Source organism: Bombyx mandarina, chromosome 24 (genome assembly GCF_030267445.1).
Source record: "Bombyx mandarina strain Sakado chromosome 24, ASM3026744v2".
Classification (NCBI taxonomy): domain Eukaryota; kingdom Metazoa; phylum Arthropoda; class Insecta; order Lepidoptera; family Bombycidae; genus Bombyx; species Bombyx mandarina.
The window spans coordinates 9,979,321-10,005,325 of NC_143230.1; the positions used below are offsets into that span (position 1 = coordinate 9,979,321).

Sequence of the window (26,005 nt, forward strand, 5' to 3'; positions counted from 1 at the left end):
TCAACACCAGGTGGGCTGTGAGCTCGTCCACCCTTTTATGCAATAAATAAAAAGACTAGTCGATACGAAGAGGGGTATTACATTTTTTACGCCAAAATTCGGACATACGAGACTATAAGTCAGACCGTTCTTATTGTATGAATGCGAAGCATACGCTTACACAGAAAGAAGAGACAAAACCTCTCGTGAAGGAGCGAAAGGTGATGAGACATGTGTGAGTTTTCTAATCTCTAATTATATTGATAATCAAAAGAAATGTAAAGCTTTTTCACATTGGTTTATAAATAAATAGTCATTAAATAATATGGCGTATTAGTTTTTTTTTTTTTTTATTGCCCTTGTAGGCAGACGAGCATACGGCCCACCTGATGGTGAGTAGTTACCGTCGCCCATGGACTTCAGCAATGCCAGGGGCAGAGCCAAGCCGCTGCCTACCACTTAATACTCTCCACAAGCCTCGTTTGAAGAAGGACATATCATAGCGCTCGGGAAACACCGTGGAGGGGAGCTCATTCCATAGCCAAAACTTTTTCAAAACTTAGCCAATTCTTTTAACGGTCTGCACATTCGCCCGTTCCCCAACTTACACTGCCAGCTCATACAATTATTTGGAGAGCCTAAAGTAGTGATCTTCCCAATAGTGAATGGGGAGGATATGATAGGACGTACATATCATAATATTGCCACAACAAAAGTCCATTTGCCAAAAGCCGTGTTGGCGATTATTCCCTTCGACAATAATTAAAAAAAAAACTAAAGACAATTATTATACAAATGTCATTTATTAGACACCCACAATTTGTCAAACAGTTTTCGAGTCGCACAAAGTACATAAGACAGCACAGAAACTTCTGGAAAAAATAGAGAAAAAAAGTTAAATACCAAAAAAAATACACGCTTAAATAGCCAAAACCGAACTAAACATTAATTTCGTCCTTGTGTTCATCCTGTCAATACTGGTCAGGATATTAGAGCGAAGTTATAGAATGATTGTGACGTCACCAGTCCTTGACGCCCTTGCCAAATATTAAGTTGTATAATCTATGGCTCTTGCGAATTGTCAAGTTGATCCGGACTTTTTGGCGGGAACGCGAGTAATGATGTTGTGTGATTTGTTTTGTTTTGTCTATTTAGTGTTTCTTCTGCTGTTTAATATCTATGAAAGTGCGCAAATGTGGGAAAATGAAACAAAGCCGCTGGACGTAACTTTTCGGGATCCTCCAAAAAGTCCATTGAAAAAATCTCAGTAAATGACCACCATTTTACTGAGATTACATTTCATCCCATATCATATCATCTCATTTCATTTCATGCCATGTTTCATGTTAATCAACTTCATTTCATTTCACTTCATATTATCATTTTTCATATAAAAAATATATATCTATATAAATTAAAAGATTAGGCTGTATAGTGTGATACTTTTGCCTCCCCAGTTGGAAAAATAAAACTACTAAACTAAAGTTAACAAACAAACAAATTGAGTTAATAAAGCTACAAACCGACTGCAAGCGATCAGCGCGAGCGACGCCTAAGACGATACTTGCGGTCGCAGTGCCGACACCGCTTGAACGAGCCAGACCGCGACCGACACCGCCACTGGTATCTGGAAACGCAAAAGCGACCTCGTAAACCTGTACAGTGAGCTTTGAGACGGAGTTTTTTAACGTTCTCGTTAGCGCAAAAGTTAACTCAAATTTGTATCGAGTAGGAACAGCGCCCCTAGCGGTAAACGTAGGCAAACGTTCCAACTCCATACAAATTTGAGTTAACTTTTACGCTAGCGAGAACGTTAAAAACTCGCACTGAGCCCACTGAGAATTTTTAGTGCGATCGTAGAATCACACGTGTGACAAATTTCATTTTGGTCAATCAAAAGGTATTAGGTAGGAAGTGGCTTATTTTTATTGCTTACGTGGGTGGAAGAGCTCAAAGCTCACCTGGTGTTAAGTGTTTACCCACAGACCCATAGACATCTACAACGTATATGCCGCCCCACCCACCTTGAGACATGAGTTGTAAGCGGTCTCACTTTTAACAGTACGAAAGCTGCCGGATACATGGCAGCGTGAATTAACCCGCCTATCTCAATGCATGAGGTCAATAATTCTCAGCGGAAATAGGCAGCGATAGGCACCTAGCCATGTCAGCTCAAAATACACCCGTGAGCCTACCCCTAATTAACGATGCTAAATGGTTATTGGAGCCCATAGACATCAACAACATATATGCGGACACCCACCTTGAGACATAAGTTCTAAGACTCAGTTTTATACTACAACGACTGGCCAAGCTTTCAAACCGAAACGCATTACTGCTTCACGGCAGAAGAAAACGGATGGTACCTATCAATGCAGACTCACAAGACACCCTACCACCGATATATACGCGATGCGCTGAACCTAAACTAATAGCTTACCCACTGCTCTAGGTCGTTTTAAACCCAAGTACCACAACGTACCGTGGTCTGCGACTCCTGCTTCTGCAACGGACACTCCTTCTCTTGCGACAGCACGCCTGCCTCACTCGATAGCGACGGTCGCCCGAACGGCATCGCTTGAACCTACCGCTTCGGCTGCGACAGCGCCTTTATACGGACATACAGAATAATAACTCATACATGCTGATAGTTTCAGATAGAATGAGCACTATCTATCGATTTAGTATTACTTATATGTATTTATTTTATGTATTTCATTATATTTATACGTGTATGTATATGTTTATGTTATTTATGTGTGTAATTGTGTATGTATATAGTCTGATATATTATATATTAGTGTTTTTATTTATTATTGTTACTATTATTATTATTGTGTACTGTATCAATAAGTAAATTGATTAGATTGTACTTTTCTACCCACCCATGTAAAGCTCGCCCTCTTTAAGAACGGTTAGCTGGTAGATAGCTCAATTGTTGAGTTAAGCTCGCCATTTTTATAACTTTTCGCATTTGTTATATTGTTTTAACTGAGTGTGTAAATATTATCAAACTCGTTAAAATACGGTAAGGTCCATAAAGAATAGAAGTTAAGATGCGCATGTTGCGATGGATGTGTGGAGTAACGAGAATGGATAGAATACGCAATGAATATGTTAGAGGAAGTCTCAGAAAGTGGCACCTGTGACAGAGAAGCTGGGAAGTGTGCGTTTGGGATGGTATGGACATGTGATCAGACGAATAACTATGATGTCACTATACGGAAACTTTAGAACTGATATCTCAAGATGGGTGGCGCATTTGCGTCGTAGATGTCTATGGGCTCCAGTAACCACTTAGCACCAGGTAGGCTGTAAGCTCATCCAGCTATCTAAGCAATAAAAAAAAATGAAAAAAATGAAAATGAGGTTAGTAAGAGAATGTTAACTATGAAAGTGGAAGGATATAGAGGAAGAGGTAGACCTAAGAAGAAATGGATGGATTGGGTGAAAGACGATATGTGTAAGAGGGGAGTGAGCGAAGAAATGGTTTAAGATAGAGGAGTGTGGAAGGAGAAAATATATTGCGCCGACCCCAAGTAACTGGGAGAAGGGCAGGAGAATGATGTATATAAGTGAGTCAGTCTCTGGTAACCATAATATAGGGAACCCTAAATCGAAGACGGATGACCGTACGTAATTTCTTCCCAGCTATTTATTTATTTATTTGTGACTTTCACCTTATAGATGGAGACGCACAGACACAGTTATGTCTAGAGGCTCCAGTAACCAATATTAAAAATTCCCCTACCTATGCTGATAGCCTTGAGAGGCTATATCAGCTTCACCCTAACGTTAGATGAGCTCACGGGGCTCAAATCGGAGTGGTGCTAACACTGGCCCAAGTAAGAGCCGTGCTTCGCAGAATCTACCACCGGATCGGAAACGCGACCCACTGAGAAGATCCGGCGAGAAACTCAGTGGCCTGTGTCTGTGGGAGTATCTACATCTAACTACATTTTAAATAATATAGTTAAATTAATTCCCCTTTAAATCGCATGGTTCGATACCCGACAACGGGCCGTGATATAAGAGGCTGTGACTTCTAATCTTCTGTATGACAATATCCCAAATTTCATCAAGTAACACTTCGTATCAATCACAAGCTTGTAATCCGAATTCCTTCGTGTGCCAATCCCAAAATTATAATAGGCTTAATCATCATTGGCTTACGTTTTGCACATTCTGTGGACAAGAAAACAAAAAAAATGTTTATAAATTACCAGTGATTTTAGGTGAAGCTATGCCGGAATTGTCTCTTTATATATGAGCTACGTTTTTCTTGAAGTTAATTTTCCTTTTACTGACTAGCCTTTTTTGAGTTAACCGAAGTCTATTAATAAGTAATAAGTTGCTACGCCATCCACGAGAACTCATGTCTAATTAGCGGCATAAGTAGATTGGTTTTTTTTTATACCTAAGCTGACAGCCTTGAGAGGCTATTTAAGCGTAACCTTAACTAGTAGGTGAGCTCACGGGGTTCAAACCGGAGTGATGCTAACACACCCTAGCGAGAGCAGTGCTTCGCAGAATCTACCACCGGATCGGAAACTTGACCCACTAAGAAGATCCGACGAGAAAGAGACGTTGCGACATACATCAAGAATAAAAAACACAAGACGAAAGCAAACTTTCGTTTTTTATATGTTTACATACAAGATGAGAATGACCTTCGATGTTTTCGAACAGCTCCTAAAAGATGTCGGAAACTGCCGTGCAAACAAACACAAGGATACAGGTCAATATCTCTGTTGTATTACTGGATCCTTTGGCTGCAGAATTAATGCACACAAAAGCGCACATCCGTTGCCTTATGTACAATAAATACTTTGAGTAAACAAAATAAGACAAAAAAGTAATGATAATTTATAATTTGCTATTAGTATGACCATAAAATTTATTATCATTCAAGATCTTCTGTGAATGCAGTTAGAACAGCGCCCCTAGCGGCAAACGTACCAACTCCATACAAATTTGAGTTAACTTTTACGCTATCGAGAACGTTAAAAAACTCGCGCTAAGCACACTGATCCTGAACAGTAAGGTATGAAAAACAAATAAAATAATAAATATTCACTCACTTGCGTCTCCGTCGACATTTTGCCATTGTAAACTAAAACAACAAAATGAATGGCCATTATGGATAAGTTCAGTAATCATAGAGACTAGTACAGAGCTGCAAAGGACTGTGTGTACAGTAGTGTAGTATAGGACTCTCGGCTAGATGTAGGTCGGATCTGTATCTGTTTGTGTACGAGAACAGCTCGGGATCAATACAGAGCTGCAGAGGACTGTGTCTACAGAAGTGTAGTATAGGACTCTTGGCTTGATGTAGATGGGATCTGTCTCTTTATGTACGAGAATCGGTACCAACACGAAACAAAGTCTATAAAATCCAATATCATACGAATAAAACATCACTTCATTACCTCTGTAAATTTGTTACAAAATAAAACAACTTCTCAAATAAACATCATAGCAAAATAAATTTGTAAATATTTTGTTTTGAAAATAACACTGAATTAAAATTTCTTAAACATTAAAAAGACATTTAACTGACAATTTCTGAATTTGAAATGACGTGGACTGTTTTTTTTTATAATATTTCATTCGTAACATGAAAGTTTTCATGGTATTAAGCAAATAATCCACGCAGAAGCACGAAGCTACACTACGATCTCTGTTTGTCTGTCACAAGCCTTATTAAACAATAATGTAATTGTTAAAAGTTCAAGCTAAGCTTAACCATCTGTGTTATGGATACCGAAAACAAAAATGGGAGAAAAAAACATTCGGACCCCGAATAGTATCTTGTCTAGTATTCTTCGTTAGTCATTGTACAGTCATCGTGGCCTAAAGGATAAGACGTCCGGTGCATTCGTATGTAGCGATGCACCGGCGTTCGAATCCCGCAGGCGGGTACCAATTTTTCTAATAAAATCCGTACACTTAGCAAATGTTCACGATTGACTTCCACGGTGAAGGAATAATATCGTGTAATAATAAACAAATCCACAAAATTATAATTTGCGTAATTACTGGTGGTAAGACGTTTTGTGAGTCCGCAATGGTAGGTACCACCATCCTGCCTGTTTCTACCGTGAAGAAGTAATACGTTTCGATTTGAAAGGTTTGGGTAGCTATTGTAACTATACTGAGACCTTACAACTTATATCTCAAGGTGGGTGAATATACGTGAAGCAAAAACTTTGTACGTTTTTACGAAAATTGCGCGGACGGAGGAGTATGAAATTAGCCACCCTTATAGAGAATATAGAGAGGCAGTGCAGGATGCTATATTTTTTTGCATAAATAATACAATAAATCAATAAAATAAAAAAAATCTCAGACTACTATGTATTTGACACAACATTATATCTCTTTGTTTAATGTCATACTTTTGTTATTGTTTAAAGCCTGTGGTCAAATTGAGAATAGATTAATATTGTTTGCCTTTAATATTATTTGTCTATAGTGTAGTCTTGGCAAAATCTTTCATTATAGAAGTATAATAAGTCTTTGACGATAGAACCATAATAATGTTCAAACTTATAATTCCGCTTAATTATAATCGAATTTCGACTACTGCGGCGACCACTAGTAATAATAAAAACACAAAAACATCCAACACGGTTTTATTGCTTAAAATTAATTTTGTATCCTTTCGTCTCCGGGTCCTGTTCCATATTAAAGTTCTCCGTGGACAGACCGAACGGCTTCAGTATCATGTTCCCCAGATCCTTCAGTTTCCCCAGCATCTCCTTCTTCATCTCCTCATTCTTGGCTTCCACGATCGGCTTCAGGCGGACCACGGCCTTTCTGGTCTCCTCCAAAGACGGATCCAATTCTAGAGCCTTCTCATAATCGCTCAAGGCGTCTTGATACTTTTCCAATAGCTCGTTGGACGAGGCACGCCTGTGGGTAAAAAAATATTGATTTTATTAAATCTTCCACCCTTCAAACCGAAACGCATTACTGCTTCACGGTAGAAATAGGCAGGGTGGTGGTACCTACCCGTGCAGACTCAAAATCATGTTCAAAGATTCCGTTACATACTCCAGTAACCACTTAACACCAGGTGGGCTGTGAGCTCACCCATCTAGGCAATAAATAAATAAATAATCGTCTTAAAATATAATATTTATATTTGACATATTATGTTAAATACAGCAAGCTAAATCTAGACAGATTCTGAATTTCCGATTGGTTTTTTGTTTAATAAGAGTTTTTTTATACAAAAAAACCTATAAAATATTAGTTTTGGACGAAATAAATGTTCTTATTTTGTTACTCGGAAATGAGTGAAAATCATAAAGAAACATGCAGACTGTATTACAAATTTATGTTTTTCTATGTAGATCATAAATTAAACAACATCTTGAGAAAGTAAAAATTGCGAAAAATAATAATTTAATAATAAATTAAATTGTTTTTAGCGGTACCGAGTATTTTTTGTTACCATTTGAACAGTTTCTAATCAAAATGTTTAGTTTTCCTATAAGATAGAAAAAGAAGGATGCTTTATTTCCTTTTTTTTTTTTTTTGGTCAGGAGGATATCGCCGGACTTCCGCCCTCCCCTGGGATGAAGGGCGGGGCATGTCGGAGTCGAACTGACTAAAACCTCCTGTCGCTCAACAACCCGCGTCCGAACCTCGCATGAGACAGAACCCATGAAAAGGCAAAGGGGGGAAAGTGAAGCGTTTAGTGCGGAGCACATCTCTCCCATCACCCTCCCCCTCGGGACGCCGGACTGGCGGTCATCGGCGCCACGACCACCAGCCCTCTCGGTTTGCAGGCTATCCGGAGCCCGCCTAGATGGCGCCGGTTAGAATGAGTTATCCTACGGAATACCCCGCTGGGTCAGAACCAGCGTGGGTCGAGGATAGCCGGCCTTCCATCACCCGGATGCTCTTGCGTAAAACGCGTGCAGAGCAGCTTGCACGTCGTCTTCTTAGGCCCCCTTCGCCGGTCCCCAGACCGACATGTGAAGGGGACCCGAAACCCTTAGAGGGCCAGGGCTTGGGCGAGATCCGCCTCCCTGGCCCCCGCCCGACGGCGGCGAGCTTGCGCGTCTATCACGCGCCCCGCCGCCTCCTGCGAGATGGTGCACTCGCAGAAGTCGAGCATCGCCTTCCACGACTCGTCGTCGCCGAGCATCGATGCCACAACACTCGGCAACGACAAGTCGTTTCCTATTTTTGCGACGAGGACACGGCGCCACCCCTCCCATGCGGGGCAGCTTTATTTCCTAATTATAATAATAATATTTATCATGAAGTTGTTTTAAATGGGTTTTTTTATTGCCTTTGTAGGCAGACGAGCGTACGGCCCACCTGATGGTAAGTGGTTACCGTCGCCCATGGACTTCAGCAATGCCAGGAGCAGAGCCAAGCCGCTGCCTACTGCTTAATACTCTCCACAAGCCTCGTTTGAAGAAGAACATGTCATAGCGCTCGGGAAGCACCGTGGAGGGGAACTCATTCCAAAGCCGGATGGTACGTGGCAAAAAAGACCTCTGGAAACGCACTGTGGCAGTGGCTCCAGGTAGTATGGATGAACTCTACTCCGGTGGCGGACCGTGCGATGGTAAAAACGATTATAGTGTTTCAATCAAGAAGTTTGGGGTACCGAAATTGGAAATAGGCTTAGCATAAAATAATATAACTTGGGTACTCCAGACTATATTCTATGATTATTGCAGCGAATCACAATTATGCAAAAAGCTACTTAAGCTGAATTAAACTTCTTAGAAAGGTTTCACATTAACTGTTACTTTTTAAGAAGAATGTACAAAATAAATAATTGTGTTTAGTGTAAAAGTGAAATAAACAAAAGGCAATAAAATTTAATAGTGAAGTATTAAACAAAGATGAGTTCATCAGACAGTTCTTATTCAATTAGTAGTAGTTTATTTAAAAATAAAAAAAACAGTTAATTTTTTTTTTAATGAGTAGCTCCTGGTAGGAGATAAAATAGTATGTGCACCGCGGGAAAAAAGTAGGACATCTCATCCCGCGTGTTTGTGATTTTACACGTGCGAGGAAATGTCCTACTTTTCCCCCGGATGATGCACAATGTATTATTCATTCCAACTCCAATACTTTTTTTTATCAATCTCACCTTAAGTACGCTTTGACATATTTGTCATCGAGTTCCAGTGCTTTAGTGCAGTCCTTGATTGACTTTTGATACTTTTTCAATTTCATCCTAGCCGCACTCCTGTTGCAGTATAGAATCGCACGTACTTTGTCGAATTGAAGAGGACATAATCTCAAACCTGAAATAGTGAAATTGTATTTCAAAGATGCCGTGGTCTAAAGGATAAGACGCCCGGTGCATACGTATTTCGATACGACTGTATCAGCGTTCGAATCCCCCAGGCAGGCAATTTTTTGAAGTTATACTTCTTTAGGCGCGTTATGAAAAATTTATGAGGGTGAAATTTTACGATGCGCGCGCACCGTGACACAAAATTAACAGAAATGAAGTTGCCCACTAAATCGCTCATTACAATACGACCGACGTAACTTGGCGAGTCTGAATATAGCCGCAGGTGAACTTTCGTGCATGTACACTCCTAAAAAATGCTACCAACAAAACAGAAATGGAACCTCTGTTAGTGACGCATGTTGGCACGCACGCCGCCTCTGTTCACTGTGTATTTATATTTATAATATTTATCCACATGCTTTGTGGACGTGTTTTCATTTTGTTTTCATTATACAAGTGCGAATTTTATATGTGCATCTGAATTATAATCAGAAGTGATTTAAATTGAATATTTAAATCAATACTAATTAATATTAGAAAATATTTGTGAAAAAACTGTGCTCATCAACCTTCGTAAGTGCTCCAATACAATTGAGGTTAACTATCCGTATGTATTATTTAGTAATATAAATGACAAAATTATTATTTAATCTAATTCATACTAAATATTATAAATTATTAACGTTAAATATTAATTATGAATTATTTAATATTAAAAAAAAAATTATAATAAAAATAAAGTATAACTTCTTACGTGCGTACATAAGTACGCGCACACTTTTTTTTTTTTTTTTTAAATGTTTATGAATGACTTCCAAGGTGAAGGAATACCGTTGTGTAATAAAAAACGAATGGGCAAAAATTTTAATTTGCGTAATTACTGGTAGGTAGGACGTCTTGTGGGTCCGCACGGGTGGGTACAACCACCCTGCCCATTTTGGCTGTGAGACAGTAATGCGTTTTGGTTTGAAAGGGTGGGGCAAAAATTGTGCTAAGGTAAAAACTGAGACTTATTTGGACTAGCTTCACTGAATATGTAGGTAAGCTCATAGGACTCTTTTTCAATTTAATAAAAATGAAGAATATTTTCAATTTATTAAAAAACAATAATACGGAGAACTCTATTTTTACTAAAATCTTAACTTCAACTATGACTCTATCTCTTTTTAACTACTAACACTAACCTTCGGTGTATTTCTCTACACTTCTCTCATACTCTCCACATTTGTAAGAATTGTTTCCGGCCTGTTTCAATTCCTCGGCCATTATCAGCCTTTCTGCTTTCTGGTCATCTGTTAGTGCTACCTCGTCATCTTTTAGATGTTCTTCATCTATAGAATCTGTATCGCTTTCTTTGTCATCTTCGTTGTCTGATGCGTTATGGTCAGCCTCGAATTCTGCATCTTTGGGTAGTTCTGCAATAAATTATACAAAAAAAAATGATTTTTATGTTTTCATGAAAAGAATGAGCTGATGAAGATTGCTAATATTAAGAAGACCAGAGTTAGATAAAGATTAGAAGGCCAGATGGTGTCCTGTTGATATCCTGATCATTTCTAATAAAATCAGCCCTGCCATTCTGAATTATATAACATACATACACACATATGCAGTTTCATTAATAATAAAACAAAGTACTAGGAAAATACACCTCATTTTCACTGTCGAATTTACAATGTCACATCTGTTAATGTATTATGTATATGTGCCTATTAGAATAGAATTATTTTGAAAAATTCTAATCGAGTGTTCTAAGCCATAAACCTCCACATTAATCTGAATAAAAGAAATTTTTGACAAGACTACACCCAACTCTCCGATCCTAATGAGCAGTAGTTTTCCCAGCCCGCTTTATCTTATGATGACGATAAGTTTATTAAATGTTCAAAAGTGAACAGTGAGCAGAATTTAACAATTGTAGCCTTCAATCTTTTTCTATTAATTAGTTTTCATGGTCGGCTGTCTGTAGTTTAATCAATACAACTCAAATCATGCTCAGAGCGACTATCGTATAATTTTTTTTATGAGACACGGATAGATTTTTGACGTGACAACACCCGAACGATATTACGTACCGTACGTAACAATAATATTGTAATTACCTGTATGATTTTTCTTTTTTTCTGTAGAAAAGCATTGTTCGTCACTAGTACCGGGCTGAATGACATATCCTTCGGTATTTTCGTTAGTATTGAGCGATGTTTCCAAATCCCTTGTGATGTCATTAATTACAGCCTCATTGGAAGTTTTGCACGTATTTTTAAGCCTATCAGACATGGTTATTATAATTAAAACGTACGCTAAAATATCCTGTGACGAGTTCTTTAACTGTTTAAATGTTAATCACCATGTATTCGCTCAAAACAAATTCATGTAATGATAAACTATAAAGAATCTCTCGAAAACCGCTTTCGATTTGTATGAAATATCAATGTCAAAATGTCAATTATTTTCAAATTTGACATTCGACATTTTTGTGTTTGAAAGGTTTTTTTCGTCATCAGATAAGCGAAGGGAATACAGCCCATACACTATAGAAAAATAAAAGGCATGTCTATTGCATTAAAAAGTAAAAGGGAACAAGTCAATTGAAACTAACTTAGATATGATAAGACAACCCCGCCGGTGTTTGATTAATTAAGATAAAACAACCTTCTGGCTAACTGGTAGGTTTTGATTTGTTCAATTCGTTTTATTTGATTTTCGTACACGTGTGTACTTTCAGAGACACTAAGTGGTTAGTAAGCCACTAATATTACGCATTTGAAACTAAAGAATCGAATTTATCAAACAAAAGAATACACTTAATTAAAAAATAATACCCCGGATTCTAGTATAAACTAGAACGTATGATATAAAGCTGGTTGTGGAATTCGAAGGGATAGGATGAAATGATACTATTAATAAAAGTAAGTAATAAAATAACAAATTGCAGTGTTGAATTTTAACAAATTTAACTTTAGCAGTCAATCGTGTACATTTGTTAAGTACGTACTTCATTAGAAAAATTGGTACCCGCCTGCGGGATTCGAACACCGATGCATTGCTTAATACGAATGCACCGGACGTCTTATCTTATCATAGGCCACTACGACTTCAAATTCAAATATATTACTTATTTTTATATTACTTATTATTTATTTTATAATTTTTTTGAGCTTATTATAGATCTTAAGCAACATGAAAACATTTAGTAAAAATGTCATTTTAACGTTATAATCAATTTTAACCAATTTTGTCTCGGCTTATTTAGATAGTGCACAAACTCTTCTGTAGGAAGACTGCAGTATTGTTTTAATTAATTTATTTAATTTCCCATTAATTAATTTTTTTTCCTACCTATGCTTATAACCTTGAGAGGCTATTTCAGGTTTTCCTTGACGTGTAGGTGAGCTCACGATGCTCAAACGGGAGTGTTGCTAACACTGGCCCTAGCGAGAGCAGTGCTTCACAGAATCTAACACTGGAACGGAAACGCGATGCACTGAGAAGATCCGGCGAGAAACTCAGCGGGCTGTGTCTGTGGGTTCATTTACTCGTAGAGGCCCTTCGTCGCAAGCGACACGGGTTCGGCGAAGATTTTCATATAAATCACGTATTAAAAAACCACTATCAATAAATACTTAAATAGTTTCAAACGATTTCATAATTTATAATTTTAAGTAGGCAAAACATAAGTATTGTGCTGCCTGGAAAAGAGTATATATTTGTGAGAAGAAGTATCTACAATTTATCGAAAGTGGAATTACAAGCAAACATTGAACAAAACAAAAGTAACTTATTAATTGTCGATGTGAAGATTGAAGATTAAATGGAGAAAATTACCTTAGAAGCTTAGTTTTTACGTGAAAAAAAAAAACTATGTGCTTATGAATTTTTGGAATCACATTAACGCTCCCTGTCAATTTTGCACTAATATTTTCAATTAAAAACAAATTACGCAGCAGTAGTTTGCCTTCGTGTTGTCGTCATTGTAATGCATTATAATAAAATGTATGATTGTGATTCGTTTACTATTATTAACTATTTTATTTGTTATTATTTTTATTTAATAGCTATTTCGATTTTTTAAGCACGAATTTTATTATTGACAATCAAATATGTTTTACGTGAACTGAAACGTGATATGACAACTTTGACGTGTCAAGAAGTAAATTTCTTTATATTTCAGTGTTAATCTATGTATTTGACTGTGTTCGAAGCACGATAACCTAAAATTATACAAGGTCAAGATCAATTATTTAGTGAAAATTATCATATTTTTTCACGTCCGTCCATCGCAGGCCGTGAATTATTAATAAGGATACCGTTAGATAGAAATTGTCTCGGTTGTATTAAAAAATAAGACGTGAAAATGTTCAGAACTGTTAAGAATTTGTCTTGCTCCAAATTTCGTTATTTATTAAGATTTAATGATTTAGGAAGTAATTGTATCAATTCGAAACGTATAGTTCCGTTTTCAACGAGTAGTCTAGCGTTAAAGGACGAAAAGTAAGTAGTTTTGTGAAAGATTTCCGTATTAACATTTAATTAATATCTATTCAGGGATTATCAATAAAATTATTAGCTCATAATAAATTCTCATAGTTTTTATTATACGTATTATGTACACACTTACTTTAACCATGTACTTTGCAAAAGTACATTATATAACGATGATTTTAAAATATAAAATAGTAAATTTTATAACCACTATCCTATAATCTGATTTATCAATATATTGCTTCCGATAATTCGAATACTTTTTACGTAGTTTTCATAAGCTCTAACAACTAATATAGTTTTTTATTTATTGCTTAGATGGGTGGACGAGCTTACAGCCCACCTGGTGTTAAGTGGTTACTGGAGCCCATAGACATCTACAACGTAAATGCGCCACCCACCTCAAGTAAGTTCTAAGGTCTCAAGTATAGTTACAACAGCTGCCCCACCCTTCAAACCGAAACGCATTACTGCTTCACAACTGAAATAGGCAAGGTGGTGGTACCTACCCGTGCGAACTCATAAGAGGTCCTACCACCAATTTTGCCTAAAACGTCAAGAGATTTGTAGTAGAAGTAAACGACGCTTGAAAGGCAAACGTGACTGAGCGACAATGCGTGAACTTTACAGTAGACTAATTTAAAGTTGAAATTAATTTAAAATATACCTGAGAAATACCTGAAAAAAAATCTATTTTAACGAATCTAGCTGTAGGATTGAAATGATTTTAAAAGAACTAGAAATATTTTTTTTTTACGCATTGAATATGGTTATTGCCTATCATTTATGTACAAAGCAGTTATTGTCGCTTAGTCACGTTTGCCTTTCAAGCGTCGTAAAGCTAACATCAAGATAAATCAGCACAATGAAAAAGCACATTTTATTACATCAGGCATTGGCACATTATTTAAAAAGATAAAACATCTGAAATATAAAAGGAAATTTATTCACTTTCTTTTTGAAACCCACAGACTTGAGAAATGATCATAATTTTTATTTTAGTTAATATTTGTCAGACCACAAATTTATACATATAAGTAATTTTTTTTTTTAAAGAACATTGTTTTCATTAGTAAAGTCAAAAGTGATTTGTTAGGCATCCTCATGCCTAAAAAAATTGGCTTCACCCCCACCATGAGACTCTTCTTATCAGGTATTTAATTAACGATAAGTAAAATAAACACCAGATATGAGAAACACATAACTCACATTATATGAAGGCGTCGTGGCATAAAAGATAAGACGTCCGGTGCATTCGTATCTAGCGATTCACGGGTATTCAAATCCCTCAGGCGGGTACCAATTTTTCTAATGAGATACGTACTCAACGATTGACTTCCACGGTGAAGGAATAACATCATGTAATAAAAATCAAACCTGCAAAATTATAATTTGCGTAATTACTGGTGGTAGGCTCCTTTGAGTCCGCACGGGTAGGTACCACCACTCTGCCTATTTCACTTTCTGTGAAGCAGTAATGTGTTTCGGTTTGTAGGGTGGGGCAGCCGTAGTAACTATACTGAGATCTTAGAACTTATATCTCAAGGTGGTTGGCGCGTTTACGTCGTAGATGTCTATGGGCTCCAGTAACCACTTATCACCAGGTGGGCTGTGAGCTCGTCCACCCATCTAAGCAATAAAAAAAAAGAATTATTTTACATAGTTGTTTTTTGTCAGGCTATTTGAAAGAGTTTGCTGGATTTGTCTCATGTATATATATCAAGGGGTGAATGGCTATTTGGTTTCAGCGACATTTTTTCAACTTTACAAAAAAGCCATTTGAACCATTAAACTTTTAATTTAGAAAAAATATCATAAACAAAAAATACTTCTTCGGCTATTTCAATGGAGTAAACTCAATTGAAGTTCAATTAAAAACATTGAACTGTCGATATTGATACCAAATATAACGCACCTTTAATTACAAAGGTCTTTGAACCTAGTACAGACTTCAGCTCTTTCAAATGCTTACAAAATAAATTATAAGGTTAATCTATTAAAATTTGTGTTTTAGACAGAAATAAATAAATTATTATTATTATTATTAAAGATAAATGTTGTGTATAAAGCAAAATGTCACTTAAACAAAACAGTCTTCACTCATCGATATTACAATATCTATGAGTTCCAGTAACCGATCCACAGTTAGACATTAAGATTTTCTCTCTAACTTATCTGATAAAGTTAATGAAATGTCTCGTACAGGGTTAAAGTATGCTTCGTGCTAAACGATGGGAAAAGGTTGGAAGCAGAGGCGAAAATCGGTGACACACTACTGGACGTGGTCGTGAACAACGATCTAAATATTGAGGGTTACGGGGCCTGTGAGGGTACCCTGACCTGTTCCACTTGCCATGTGATACTGAAGCAGGAGGATTATGATAGGTATGTTAAATAAGATAATAATTATATGAACCGTTTATTTTGAAAGTGGTGTAAGTCCATTTTCTTTTGTTTCGAGAATATTAAAGGTTACTATATTTGTTGATTTAAAAATACAGGCAAATCACATGAGGTCTGGCTATGCCACCTACCTCTGTCAATTGGACTTACACCATTTTCAAAATCGATGATTATGCAATTTCATTTACCGACCGATTTTAAGTTGTACAAAACATGGGATTTTTTTGAGAAATTAAACACGGACTAGTATACATATATATAAAAAAATTACATTAAATTAAGCATGAATTTTTTTTTTTTTTTTTTTTTATTGCATATGTGTGGACGAGCTCACAGCCCACCTGGTGTTAAGTGGTTACTGGAGCCCATAGACATCTACAACGTAAATGCGCCACACACCTTGAGATATAGTTCTAAGGTCTCAGTATAGTCACAACGGCTGCCCCACCCTTCAAACCGAAACGCATTACTGCTTCACGGCAGAAATAGGCGGGGCGGTGGTACCTACCCGTGCGGACTCACAAGAGGTCCTACCACCAGTAATTACGCAAATTATAATTTTGCGGGTTTGATTTTTATTGCACGATGTTATTCCTTCACCGTGGAAGTCAATCGTGAACATTTGTTGAGTACGTATTTCATTAGAAAAATTGGTACCCGCCTGCGGGATTTGAACACCGGTGCATCGCTAGATACGAATGCACCGGACATCTTATCCTTTAGGCCACGACGACTTAAAATATTACGTGATAGCTCATTTTTCTCAAGAATGGACTTACACCACTTTCAAAATAAACGGTCCATATGTAGTGCATTATTCTCTTTACATAATCTTTATTACAATATTATGTAAGTTTATAGTAACATTAATTTTGTGTTAGTCCCAGGCACCGTTATTATTGCCAAAATTGGATACTTTTCATAATATAAAGTGTGTTTAATAAGCTCGACAATGTTCCGTGTGTAGCCATAACACGACACTGGCAGAAATTGCTGAAAGTATCGGCAGATTGCCATTAAAAAAAAAAAGTTAAATATGATATCAAGAGAATGTTTTCGAAGTCAAAGAAGAGAATAAAGTAACCTAACAATAATGGATTCATACAGTGCGCTATAGTTTTAATAAGTTTATATTGCATAAATCTTATACACAAGTTGGCATAATACAGTATAGTTTGTTTGTATTAGATAAGATGTCTGGTGCATTCGTATTGAGCTATGGGACTGTATCAGTGTTCAAATTGTACCAGCGGGTATCAACTTTTTGTAATAAAAATGTACTTCCGCAGTGCAGGAATAACCACGTGTAATAAAAAACAAATCCGCAATAAAATCTAATTTGACCCCTTTGTAAGGCTCCCCACAAACTTCAGACTTTCTATCGGCCGATAGTTTGGTCGGGTTGGGCTGTTAAGCCTTGTTCGAACTAGGCGAGTATTTTAGCCACTAATGAACTCGACTAATCAACAGATTCGGACTTGTTTAGTCAGTGAGCCAGTGAGCTAAGACGCGTGGTGGGAGACGCTACTCGCCCGATAAAAATAGAACAACATGGATTGACTTGACTAAATTATTTAGTAACCTACTCGACTAAATTTTTGGTGTTCAGACAAATTTAGCTACTAAATTACTCGGTACTCGACTAAAATACTCGCCTAGTCCGAACAAGGCTTTAGTGCCCACATTGGACCAACAAAACAGTTGGGTTGGACGTGAGTGCGCAGACTAACCTAACGGTCGGCCGACTATTCTCGAACGATTATACTAGTTTGTGACCGAGTGTTGAAGAGAACGTTTGCACAATGAAACTGGAATACAGTATTATCCAGAAATGTTATTATTGCTCTCATACAACGGAGGAGGAAAGCCAAAAAGAGATTCCGAGAGTATTGGGTGCAACCCATCCTCAGTAATAGATTAGTTAGTGGAAAATTTTACACAATGCATTCCAAACTACTTGATCATTTTTTTTTTTTTTTTTTTTCGGGTTGAGGGCCGAACCTCCTACGAGGTCCCCGCGCAAAAGGGGCGCGCGGGGTATGTGAGACTCAACGATCTGCATGGTGTTGTGAGCAGACCGCGGGCCCAAGGATTTTAGGACCCACCCACTAAACGACTCCCCTGCACTCGACGTCCGATCCCCTCCGAGGTCAGAACCCGGATGAGGTAGGGGGGCTACCGCGGTCAACACTACAACCAGACGGCGCGGCTCACCCCAAGGACGCCCAGCCGACGGAGCCTTCGAGGCGAATCGAAGGCTCTGAAACGACGGCCGTCTCGGTACGGCAGCCCGTCGGGCCGCCCAGACGGTGCCGCTGGTGTCCCGGAATACCCCGCTGGACCAGAACCAGCCTGCCGGGTCGGGACGCGATACACCGTCGACCGGTCGCTCTATTCACTCCACGGCAGCGCGCTAGAGTGCTGGTAGCGCGCCGCGCGGCCTCACCCTCTCAGGTCGCCCCTTGACCTTCACCGGGGGGAGGCCGCCACCTACAGGGGCCGGGACGTACGGGCGTATTCCCGCCTCCGGCCCCCGGCTCGACGGCGACGGATCGGTGCGGAAAAGGAAGAGCTCTCCCTCTCTCGCTCCGCCGCCTCCTTCTGCGAGATGGTGGACTCGCAGAAGTCGAGCATCGCCTTCCAGGACGCGTCGCTGCCGAGCATCGTAGCCACGACGCGCGGCAGCGAGAGGTCCTCTCCTATGACCGCGACGAGGGCGGCGCGTTGCTCGTCGAATCCAGAGCAACGCGCCAGCGTGTGTTCCGCTGTGTCATCCTCGTCACGGTCCAAACTACTTGATCACCCGAAACCTTTTTTTGCCTTTTATCGAATGATTATAACCAGCTTTAATGAACTTGTCAAGATAATTGGTCCAGCAAAAGCGAAAGACGATGCAAACTTAAGACTCTTCGCTAAAGCTCGGAGCGAACTTAAGATACTTAAAGCCGAGTCGGCCGACTAAACAATCGGCGTGTGTGCGGGCGGGGAAGGGCGTCGTACTGTGTGCTTGGTGCGAGTTTTTTAACGTTTTCGATAGCGTAAAAGTTAACCCAATGCTGTATGCAGTTGGAACAGCGCCCATAGCGGCAAACGTAGGCAAACGATCCCATTCCATACAAATATATTTTTTTTTTTCGGGCCGAGGGCCGAAACTCCTACGAGGTCCCCGCGCTTAGGGGGCGCACGGGGTGTGTGGGACTTGACGATCTGCAAGGTGTTGGGAGCAGAACGCGGGCCAAAGGAATTTTAGGGCCCTACCGCACTAAACGACTCCCCTGCACTCTTACACCCGACGTCCGATCTCCGTCCGGTTTATTTTATGCTTAGTGCGAACTTTTTAACGTTCTCGATAGCGTAAATCCAATTTTGCCCAAAGTAAACCCAAAGTTAGCCCAATTTTGTATGCAGTTGGAACAGCGCCCCTAGCGGCAAACGTAGGCAAACGATCCCATTCCATACAAATATGAGTTAACTTTCACGCTATCGAGAACGTTAAAAAACTCGCACTAAGCACACTGATCGAGCCGGCCGACAGTTGGCCGACAGTTTAGTTTGAAGGCAATCGGGAATCCCATCATACTGATCGTTACAATTTGCGCACTTGCATACATCTCCATACTGATTAAGACGCCGACCAAACTATCGGCTGATAGAAAGGTTACTGGTGGTAGGACCTCTTGTGAGTCCGCGCGGGTGGGTACCATCACCCTGCCTATTTCTACCGTGAAGCAGTAATGCGTTTCGGTTTGAAGGGTGCGGCAGCCGTTGTAACTATACTTGAGACCTTAGAACTTATATCTCAAGGTGGCTGGCGCATTTACGTTGTGGATGTCTATGGGCTCCAGTAACCACTTAACACCAGGTGGGCTGCGAGCTCTTCCACCCATATAAGCAATTAAAAAAAAAAGTCTGTAGTCCACGGGGGCTATAATGCTTACGTGGTGATTTTGCATACCCTCACTCTTGTTATCCCACGATATCCTACGATATTGCGACCCTCAGAATTCCGGAGGAGCCAAGTGACGAGGAACGCGACATGCTGGACCTGGCATACGGCCTGACGGATACGTCGCGGCTCGGTTGCCAGATCACTCTGACCAAGGACCTGGACGGGCTGGAGATCATAGTACCAGAGACTATCAATGACGCGAGAAGCTGATGTTCTGTCTAGATTTATCGTTATGAAATAATGTAGCCGGCATCCGACTGTATAATTAATTAGTATTACTTGAAGATATCCATAATGTCGATTCATATGAAAATCGATTTTAATTCATTCGACAACGATGTTGGGAAAAATAAGTAAAGTAATTGACGCCATTTTGTTGACAGCTAAGTTCTTTTTGTTGGGTTGAGTTGGGCATTAACCCCAAAGCCGAAATCGATGGGAATCCATTAGAATAATAACATACGGATTCAGTAAAAAGTCTTTTAAACATTTTTGCGGTTTAATCTCAGCTTTAAATATTTATTTTAGTTTTCGAAATGTTAATCCGATTTGATTTTTTGGATCGCTGTTCCGTTTTAGTGCTTTTTTATTCGCGCGCCAACGGTGTGGATCCAGAGAAAAATGTAACAATGATATAACGACACCAAAAATCAACATAGGTATTTTTATAATAATTTTTGAGTCGCTTCCCTATCACCAAAGAAATTGGAACTTTTTTTGTATCGATCATTTTTTATTATATCAATATGTTGTACATTTACGTAATATATTAAAATAGTAATAGTACATTTTTCATTGATATACAAAAAAAAACAACATAATTGCAACACCAGTAAGTAATTAAATACCAGAAAATTATCTTCATTAATTTATCTTTATTCGAATTTAATCACATTTTGATGATTCATTTAATTATTTGAAAACGGACTGTTAATGTGTTATTTAATTATAACATAATAGAAATTTTTTTTAGTAAGAACTCGAATTGGGTTGCATCCTGATACAATTATTTTTTTCGACATAAAGGCAAAGGGTTGAATAGCCATTATTCCAACATTTCGAATTGTAAATAATCCTGACGTATTAAAGACATTTAAGCAACTATTTTAAAAATAAAATTACTTAAAATGGAGCGCGAAGCGTAAATTGTTTATACCTATCAACTCGCTTGGTAAATGTAGTGTGATTGCCAAAAAACCTATAAAATTTAATTTAAAAAAATATAGTATAGATTAGAGGAGGCCACAGGAAAATGACAAAAGTATCCAAACGCGAAACCGTATAAAAACTATTTCCGTAAAATGTAGATTAAAAATTGATTAAATGTTTTTTTGTCTGTACATAAGAAGCGAATTTTAAAATGTATGTGGGTGCATAGTTGTTTTTTTTTTTAGCTTTAGTAAATATATAACGGGACATGGTGTTTGTTTTATAATTTTAATGTGATTATTGTTAGATTACAGAGAGAGTGTTAGATTAGAATATCAATGATACTTATACTACCTATAAAAATGAAAGAAGGAGTAAAATTGTAGTTGAACATTTGTTATAACACTGGCAATACAGAAATCTAAATTTTTCAAAATGGCGTTTCGACAACTTCGAGTTTGATTATGAAAGGAAATTTTACGAAATACATATTTTGATTAAAAAACAATATCAATAAGTCTCAGATAATACCAACGACTTCTTCCACTAATTTAGGTTAAGGAGTAAAACAAATTTGAATGATAAAATTGACATTAGCCTTTTTAAAAAAACATTCTTATTTCCATTTTTTCTTGGTAACACAAACTCGTCAAAGACAAAAAAAAAGTCAGTTGTCAAACAGAGACGACGGTATCACATAATTACTTTATGTTTGCTCAATTAAATATATTTGTCAAAACAAACAAAAAATAGTTAATTGATGGTTGGCGATACAGTAAAAGCCCTTTATTCGTGACGCTTGAAAGGCAAAAGTGACTAAGCGACTATAACTGCTTTGTACATGAATGATAGGCAATAACCATATTCGATGCGCAAAAAAAATATATTTCTAGGTCTATTAAAATCATTTCAATCCTACAGCTACTAGCTAGATTCTACTACCGGTAGATTCGTGAAAATAAATTTTATTTTCAGGTATTTCAACTTTAAGTTAGTCTACTGTAAAGTTCACGCATTGTCGCTTAAGTAGTCACGTTTGCCTTTCAAGCGTCGATATGTATGTTCCGTAAAAATTCCATGAATACCGAAGCACGTGATAACATAATGGTAATTTACATAAATGGATTATAGGGGATAAGTTTCTAAGTAAAAAATAAAAACATACTTAAGTGTAGTTGTAATAAGGTCTATTTTAGTTTATTATTAGTCCGTTTGACGACGCGCTCACAAATGATATTACGTTGGATATCTAAATACATATTGGAATCTTTTTTAACAGTAGGTATGTACCGATTAGCTCTGTGAATAAAGAAATCTTAAGCCGCGAATAAAGGAATTGGGTCGCTTTTGTTTAATACGCGAATAGTGAAAAGTGAATGGAGGAAGCGCGAATAAGGAGCCTTTACTGTACTTAGTATTTTTCTATAAGACGAAAATATTTTTGTATAGTATCTAAATGATCCAGTGCAATAATGTTAGATATCCTCTCGTTGAAGTAGCAAGAGCGGTGATAATTTTTTTTTTGATAGTCGTCTTTGCCTTTTACGTAGCCGGTAACCCAAGGATTGGTGTTGCCATTGCATTGGTATTTTACTCGAACGATAACATGTCAAATGAATGTATATTTAAGATGATTTGTTGGTTATAATATTGTTGAGAAATATATTTATATTTGATATTTCGTAATTTTAATAATAAACAGTTGATAGAAAATTTGTTGTTTGTTTTTTTGTTGTCTCCGGTGTATCCGTCACGTGTCTCAGCCGATTTAATAACGCCTTTTTGGTTCTATCATTATTAGTCTTGTCTTATATCTGGTTGCAATTTAGTCTGCTTGCGAATCTTTTCTATCTACTAATATAAATATACCCTACACTATCTAACACCTGGGATTGTCTTCTCGTGCAAATTAAAAATCTTTTTATTTTTATTTTATGACATGGTAACAGAGACATTTAGGTCACACATTGAAATCCAAGTCAACCAACTGCCAGACGTCAAGATACTTACTTGACTCTGCGTGAAATGAAACATAAAAATCTAGATGTAAATTTTTGTATTCTAAAAATAGAGGGCAATTAGCACAATATTTAAAATATAATAATATGTTGAGATTTTTTGGCGGAAATGCGAGGAGTGGAGTTGTGTGATTTGTTTTTTATTTTGTCTATTTAGTGTTTTTTCAGGTTTAAATGTGTAAACACATGGAATGGAAGAAGCTAGATCGGACCAAACGTTAGCTTGTGACACATTTAACTCTCTTCTTGCGTGACGTCAGAGCTAGCAGTTCGAATAGTTCCGCTACTGACGTTATCACGTAAAATTATGGTCTGTAAATCTACTTTATAATTAACGAAGAGTTTGAAGGGTTTGAAGGGTGGGGCAGCCGTTGTAACTATACTTGAGACCTTAGAACTTATATCTCAAGGTGGGTGGCGCATTTACGTTGTAGATGCCTATGAGCTCCAGTCACCACTTAACACCAGGTGAACTGTGAGCTCGTCCACACATCTAAGCAATAAAAAATTAAAAACAGTTTTGCTTTTGTTTATCTTGGCCCGTTACTCGTGACATATTGAAACATCCAATAGTCATTCGATTTTCCGGTCATGAATTCGAAAATAGATTTACGGGCGATTGCCTACCTGCTTTTTTTTTAATGCAATTTTGTACGCCGATAAAAACCAAAAGAATGAATTCCGATAATGTCGTATCGAATTAATTGGGAATCAATCTCAATGCTATTATTACGGTTGAGTTCTATGTCGGTTCTGCTACTTCAGACAGGTAGGATATCGTGGTGACGTCAATTGTAGTCAGTGTGCTTAGTGCGATTTATTTTAACGTTCTCGATATCGTAAAAGTTAACTCGAGTATTACTGGTGGTAGGACCTCTTGAGTCCGCGCGGGTATGTACCAACACCCCGCCTATTTCTGCCGTGAAGCAGTAATGCGTTTCGGTTTGAAGGGCGGTGCAGCCGTTGTAACTATACTGAGATCTTAGGACTTATATCTCAAGATGGGTGGTGCATTTACGTTGTAGATGTCTATGGGCTCCAGTAACCACTTAACACCAAGCGGCCTGTCAGCTCGTCCACCCATCCAAGCAATAAAAAAGGAGCCTAGAGCTGACGCAACCGTCTTGGCGAAACGAGTATGACCAGGCGATTATTTCGGCCCAAAAAAAGTACCTACATTCATTAATTTTACAGTGTTACCTGCACACGGAAAGTTGAAGCTACCACCGCAGAGCCATCACAGGGCTGCGCGTTCCAAAATCGTTCAGTCGTTCAACCAACCTTTACTTCAAACTAAAACCGGAAGCCACAGTGTCGACGATTTAGAAAACTCCAACCTAAGAAAGTTCGCTCAGAACTATCCTATCTACATAATCGATAAGAATCCGACACCGGTGCTACCAGCGGAAAGCTACGATCCTTTTTTGCCAGACGAAAAATTCATTGAAAATGGTAGAATTCGTTCTACGAAAGAAAACACTGCATTTAAGATTTTCAACGAATCTAAATTGAAGAGAATGCAAATGTCGTTTAGAAAAAACGATGATTTCAAATTAAATTATAGATTCTCTGATTTAGTACTGTAAAGTATATAATTAATTATGTCATCTATAGTTTGTAATTTTTGTTGCTTATGTCAAGTTTTTTTTTATTAGCTTTTATTGCTGATACTAAACAATGATTTTACATACTGTAGCAAATTGTTTCAACTCAAATCTAATACATCATCGGGTTTCCCAGTTCAGTGAACTGTGTTAAGTGATCTTCCCTATGACGTTTTCCTCAAATATTCAAGTCGGTTCATAACAAAACTCGCATATACCGAAACGGGAAGTCTAAAACCATTTCAATCTTCTTTTGGACAATCTTAAACTTAATATATGAATGGCAGCCACGTGATGGCAAAAGAAAAAGAGGTAGGCAAGTTAGAAGGTGAACAGATGATATCAAGATGACTGGAGAGACAATCTGGTCCAGAAAAGCTACCAATAGAGAAGAATGGAAGCAGCTTTGAAGTCGTCATGGTCTAAAGGATAAGACGTCCGGTGCATTCGTATGTAGCGATGCGACGGTGTTCGAATCCTGCTGACAGGTACCAATTTGTCTAATGAAATACTTACTTAACAAATGTTCACGATTGACTTCCACGGTGAAGGAATAACATCGTGTAATAAAAATCAAAACCCGCAAAATTATAATTTGCGTAATTACTGGTGGTAGGACCTCTTGTGAATTCGCACGGGTAGGTATCTACCACCGCTCTGCCAATTTCTGCCGTGAAGCAGTAATGCGTTTCGGTTTGAAGGACGAGTCAGTCGTTGTAACTATACTGAGACCTTGAAACTCATATTTCCAGTAACAACTTAACACCAGGTGGATTGTGAGCTCGTTGAAAAACGTCGCGGCGTTTATGTAGCGCACTCGGGCATCATCGGGAATCTTCGGGCGCGATCGGAGTTCCCGAACACGCAGCTGTCACTAGTCAGTCAGAGGGTGCAAATCTCATGCAAAAGCCGAAAAACATACAACTAGCGCCATCTTACCTCTGCGGCCTCTCAATTTGAAACGTTTTGGCATTCATGATCTAATAACCTCACTAGATGGCGTCAATAAAAATTGTAGCATAATATTAAATTTATATAACATAGACAACACATTTTTATTTTTAATAAAAACCAATCATATCTTGATCTATGTACACCAAATGATATTTCTTTTATTAGAAAGTAAATTCGTTCCTAAAACAGAACCATT

The 26,005-nt window shown here is 38.0% G+C and overlaps 2 protein-coding genes and 2 long non-coding RNA genes across 5 annotated transcripts in view; 2 read left to right on the forward strand and 2 right to left on the reverse strand.

Moving 5' to 3' along the window:
- LOC149500060 (uncharacterized) overlaps positions 1-26,005 on the forward strand; it is a 255,500-nt gene that overhangs the window by 97,125 nt on the left and 132,370 nt on the right. The gene's annotated exons all lie outside the window — the stretch shown is intronic.
- Positions 1,503-2,928, reverse strand: LOC149500061 (uncharacterized). Its single transcript, XR_016325317.1, has 2 exons — positions 2,462-2,928; positions 1,503-1,606 (listed from the first exon to the last, which is right to left on the reverse strand). It is a non-coding gene; the product is annotated as an uncharacterized LOC149500061 (long non-coding RNA).
- Positions 6,599-11,694, reverse strand: LOC114243458 (Tetratricopeptide repeat domain 1). Its single transcript, XM_028174964.2, has 4 exons — positions 11,353-11,694; positions 10,435-10,665; positions 9,101-9,257; positions 6,599-6,894 (listed from the first exon to the last, which is right to left on the reverse strand). The coding sequence occupies exons 1-4, from the start codon at positions 11,525-11,527 to the stop codon at positions 6,615-6,617; spliced, it is 843 nt and encodes a 280-aa protein (XP_028030765.2). The 5' UTR covers positions 11,528-11,694; the 3' UTR covers positions 6,599-6,614.
- On the forward strand, positions 13,413-24,702 carry Fdx2 (Adrenodoxin-like protein 2, mitochondrial Ferredoxin 2). 2 transcript variants are annotated; one of them, XM_089737882.1, is made up of 3 exons: positions 13,413-13,741; positions 15,938-16,117; positions 24,446-24,702. In XM_089737882.1, the coding sequence occupies exons 1-3, from the start codon at positions 13,605-13,607 to the stop codon at positions 24,546-24,548; spliced, it is 420 nt and encodes a 139-aa protein (XP_089594008.1). In that variant the 5' UTR covers positions 13,413-13,604; the 3' UTR covers positions 24,549-24,702. The 2 variants fall into 2 exon arrangements, with proteins under 2 accessions (XP_089594008.1, XP_028030840.2); XM_028175039.2 differs by lacking the exon at positions 24,446-24,702 and adding an exon at positions 20,138-22,946.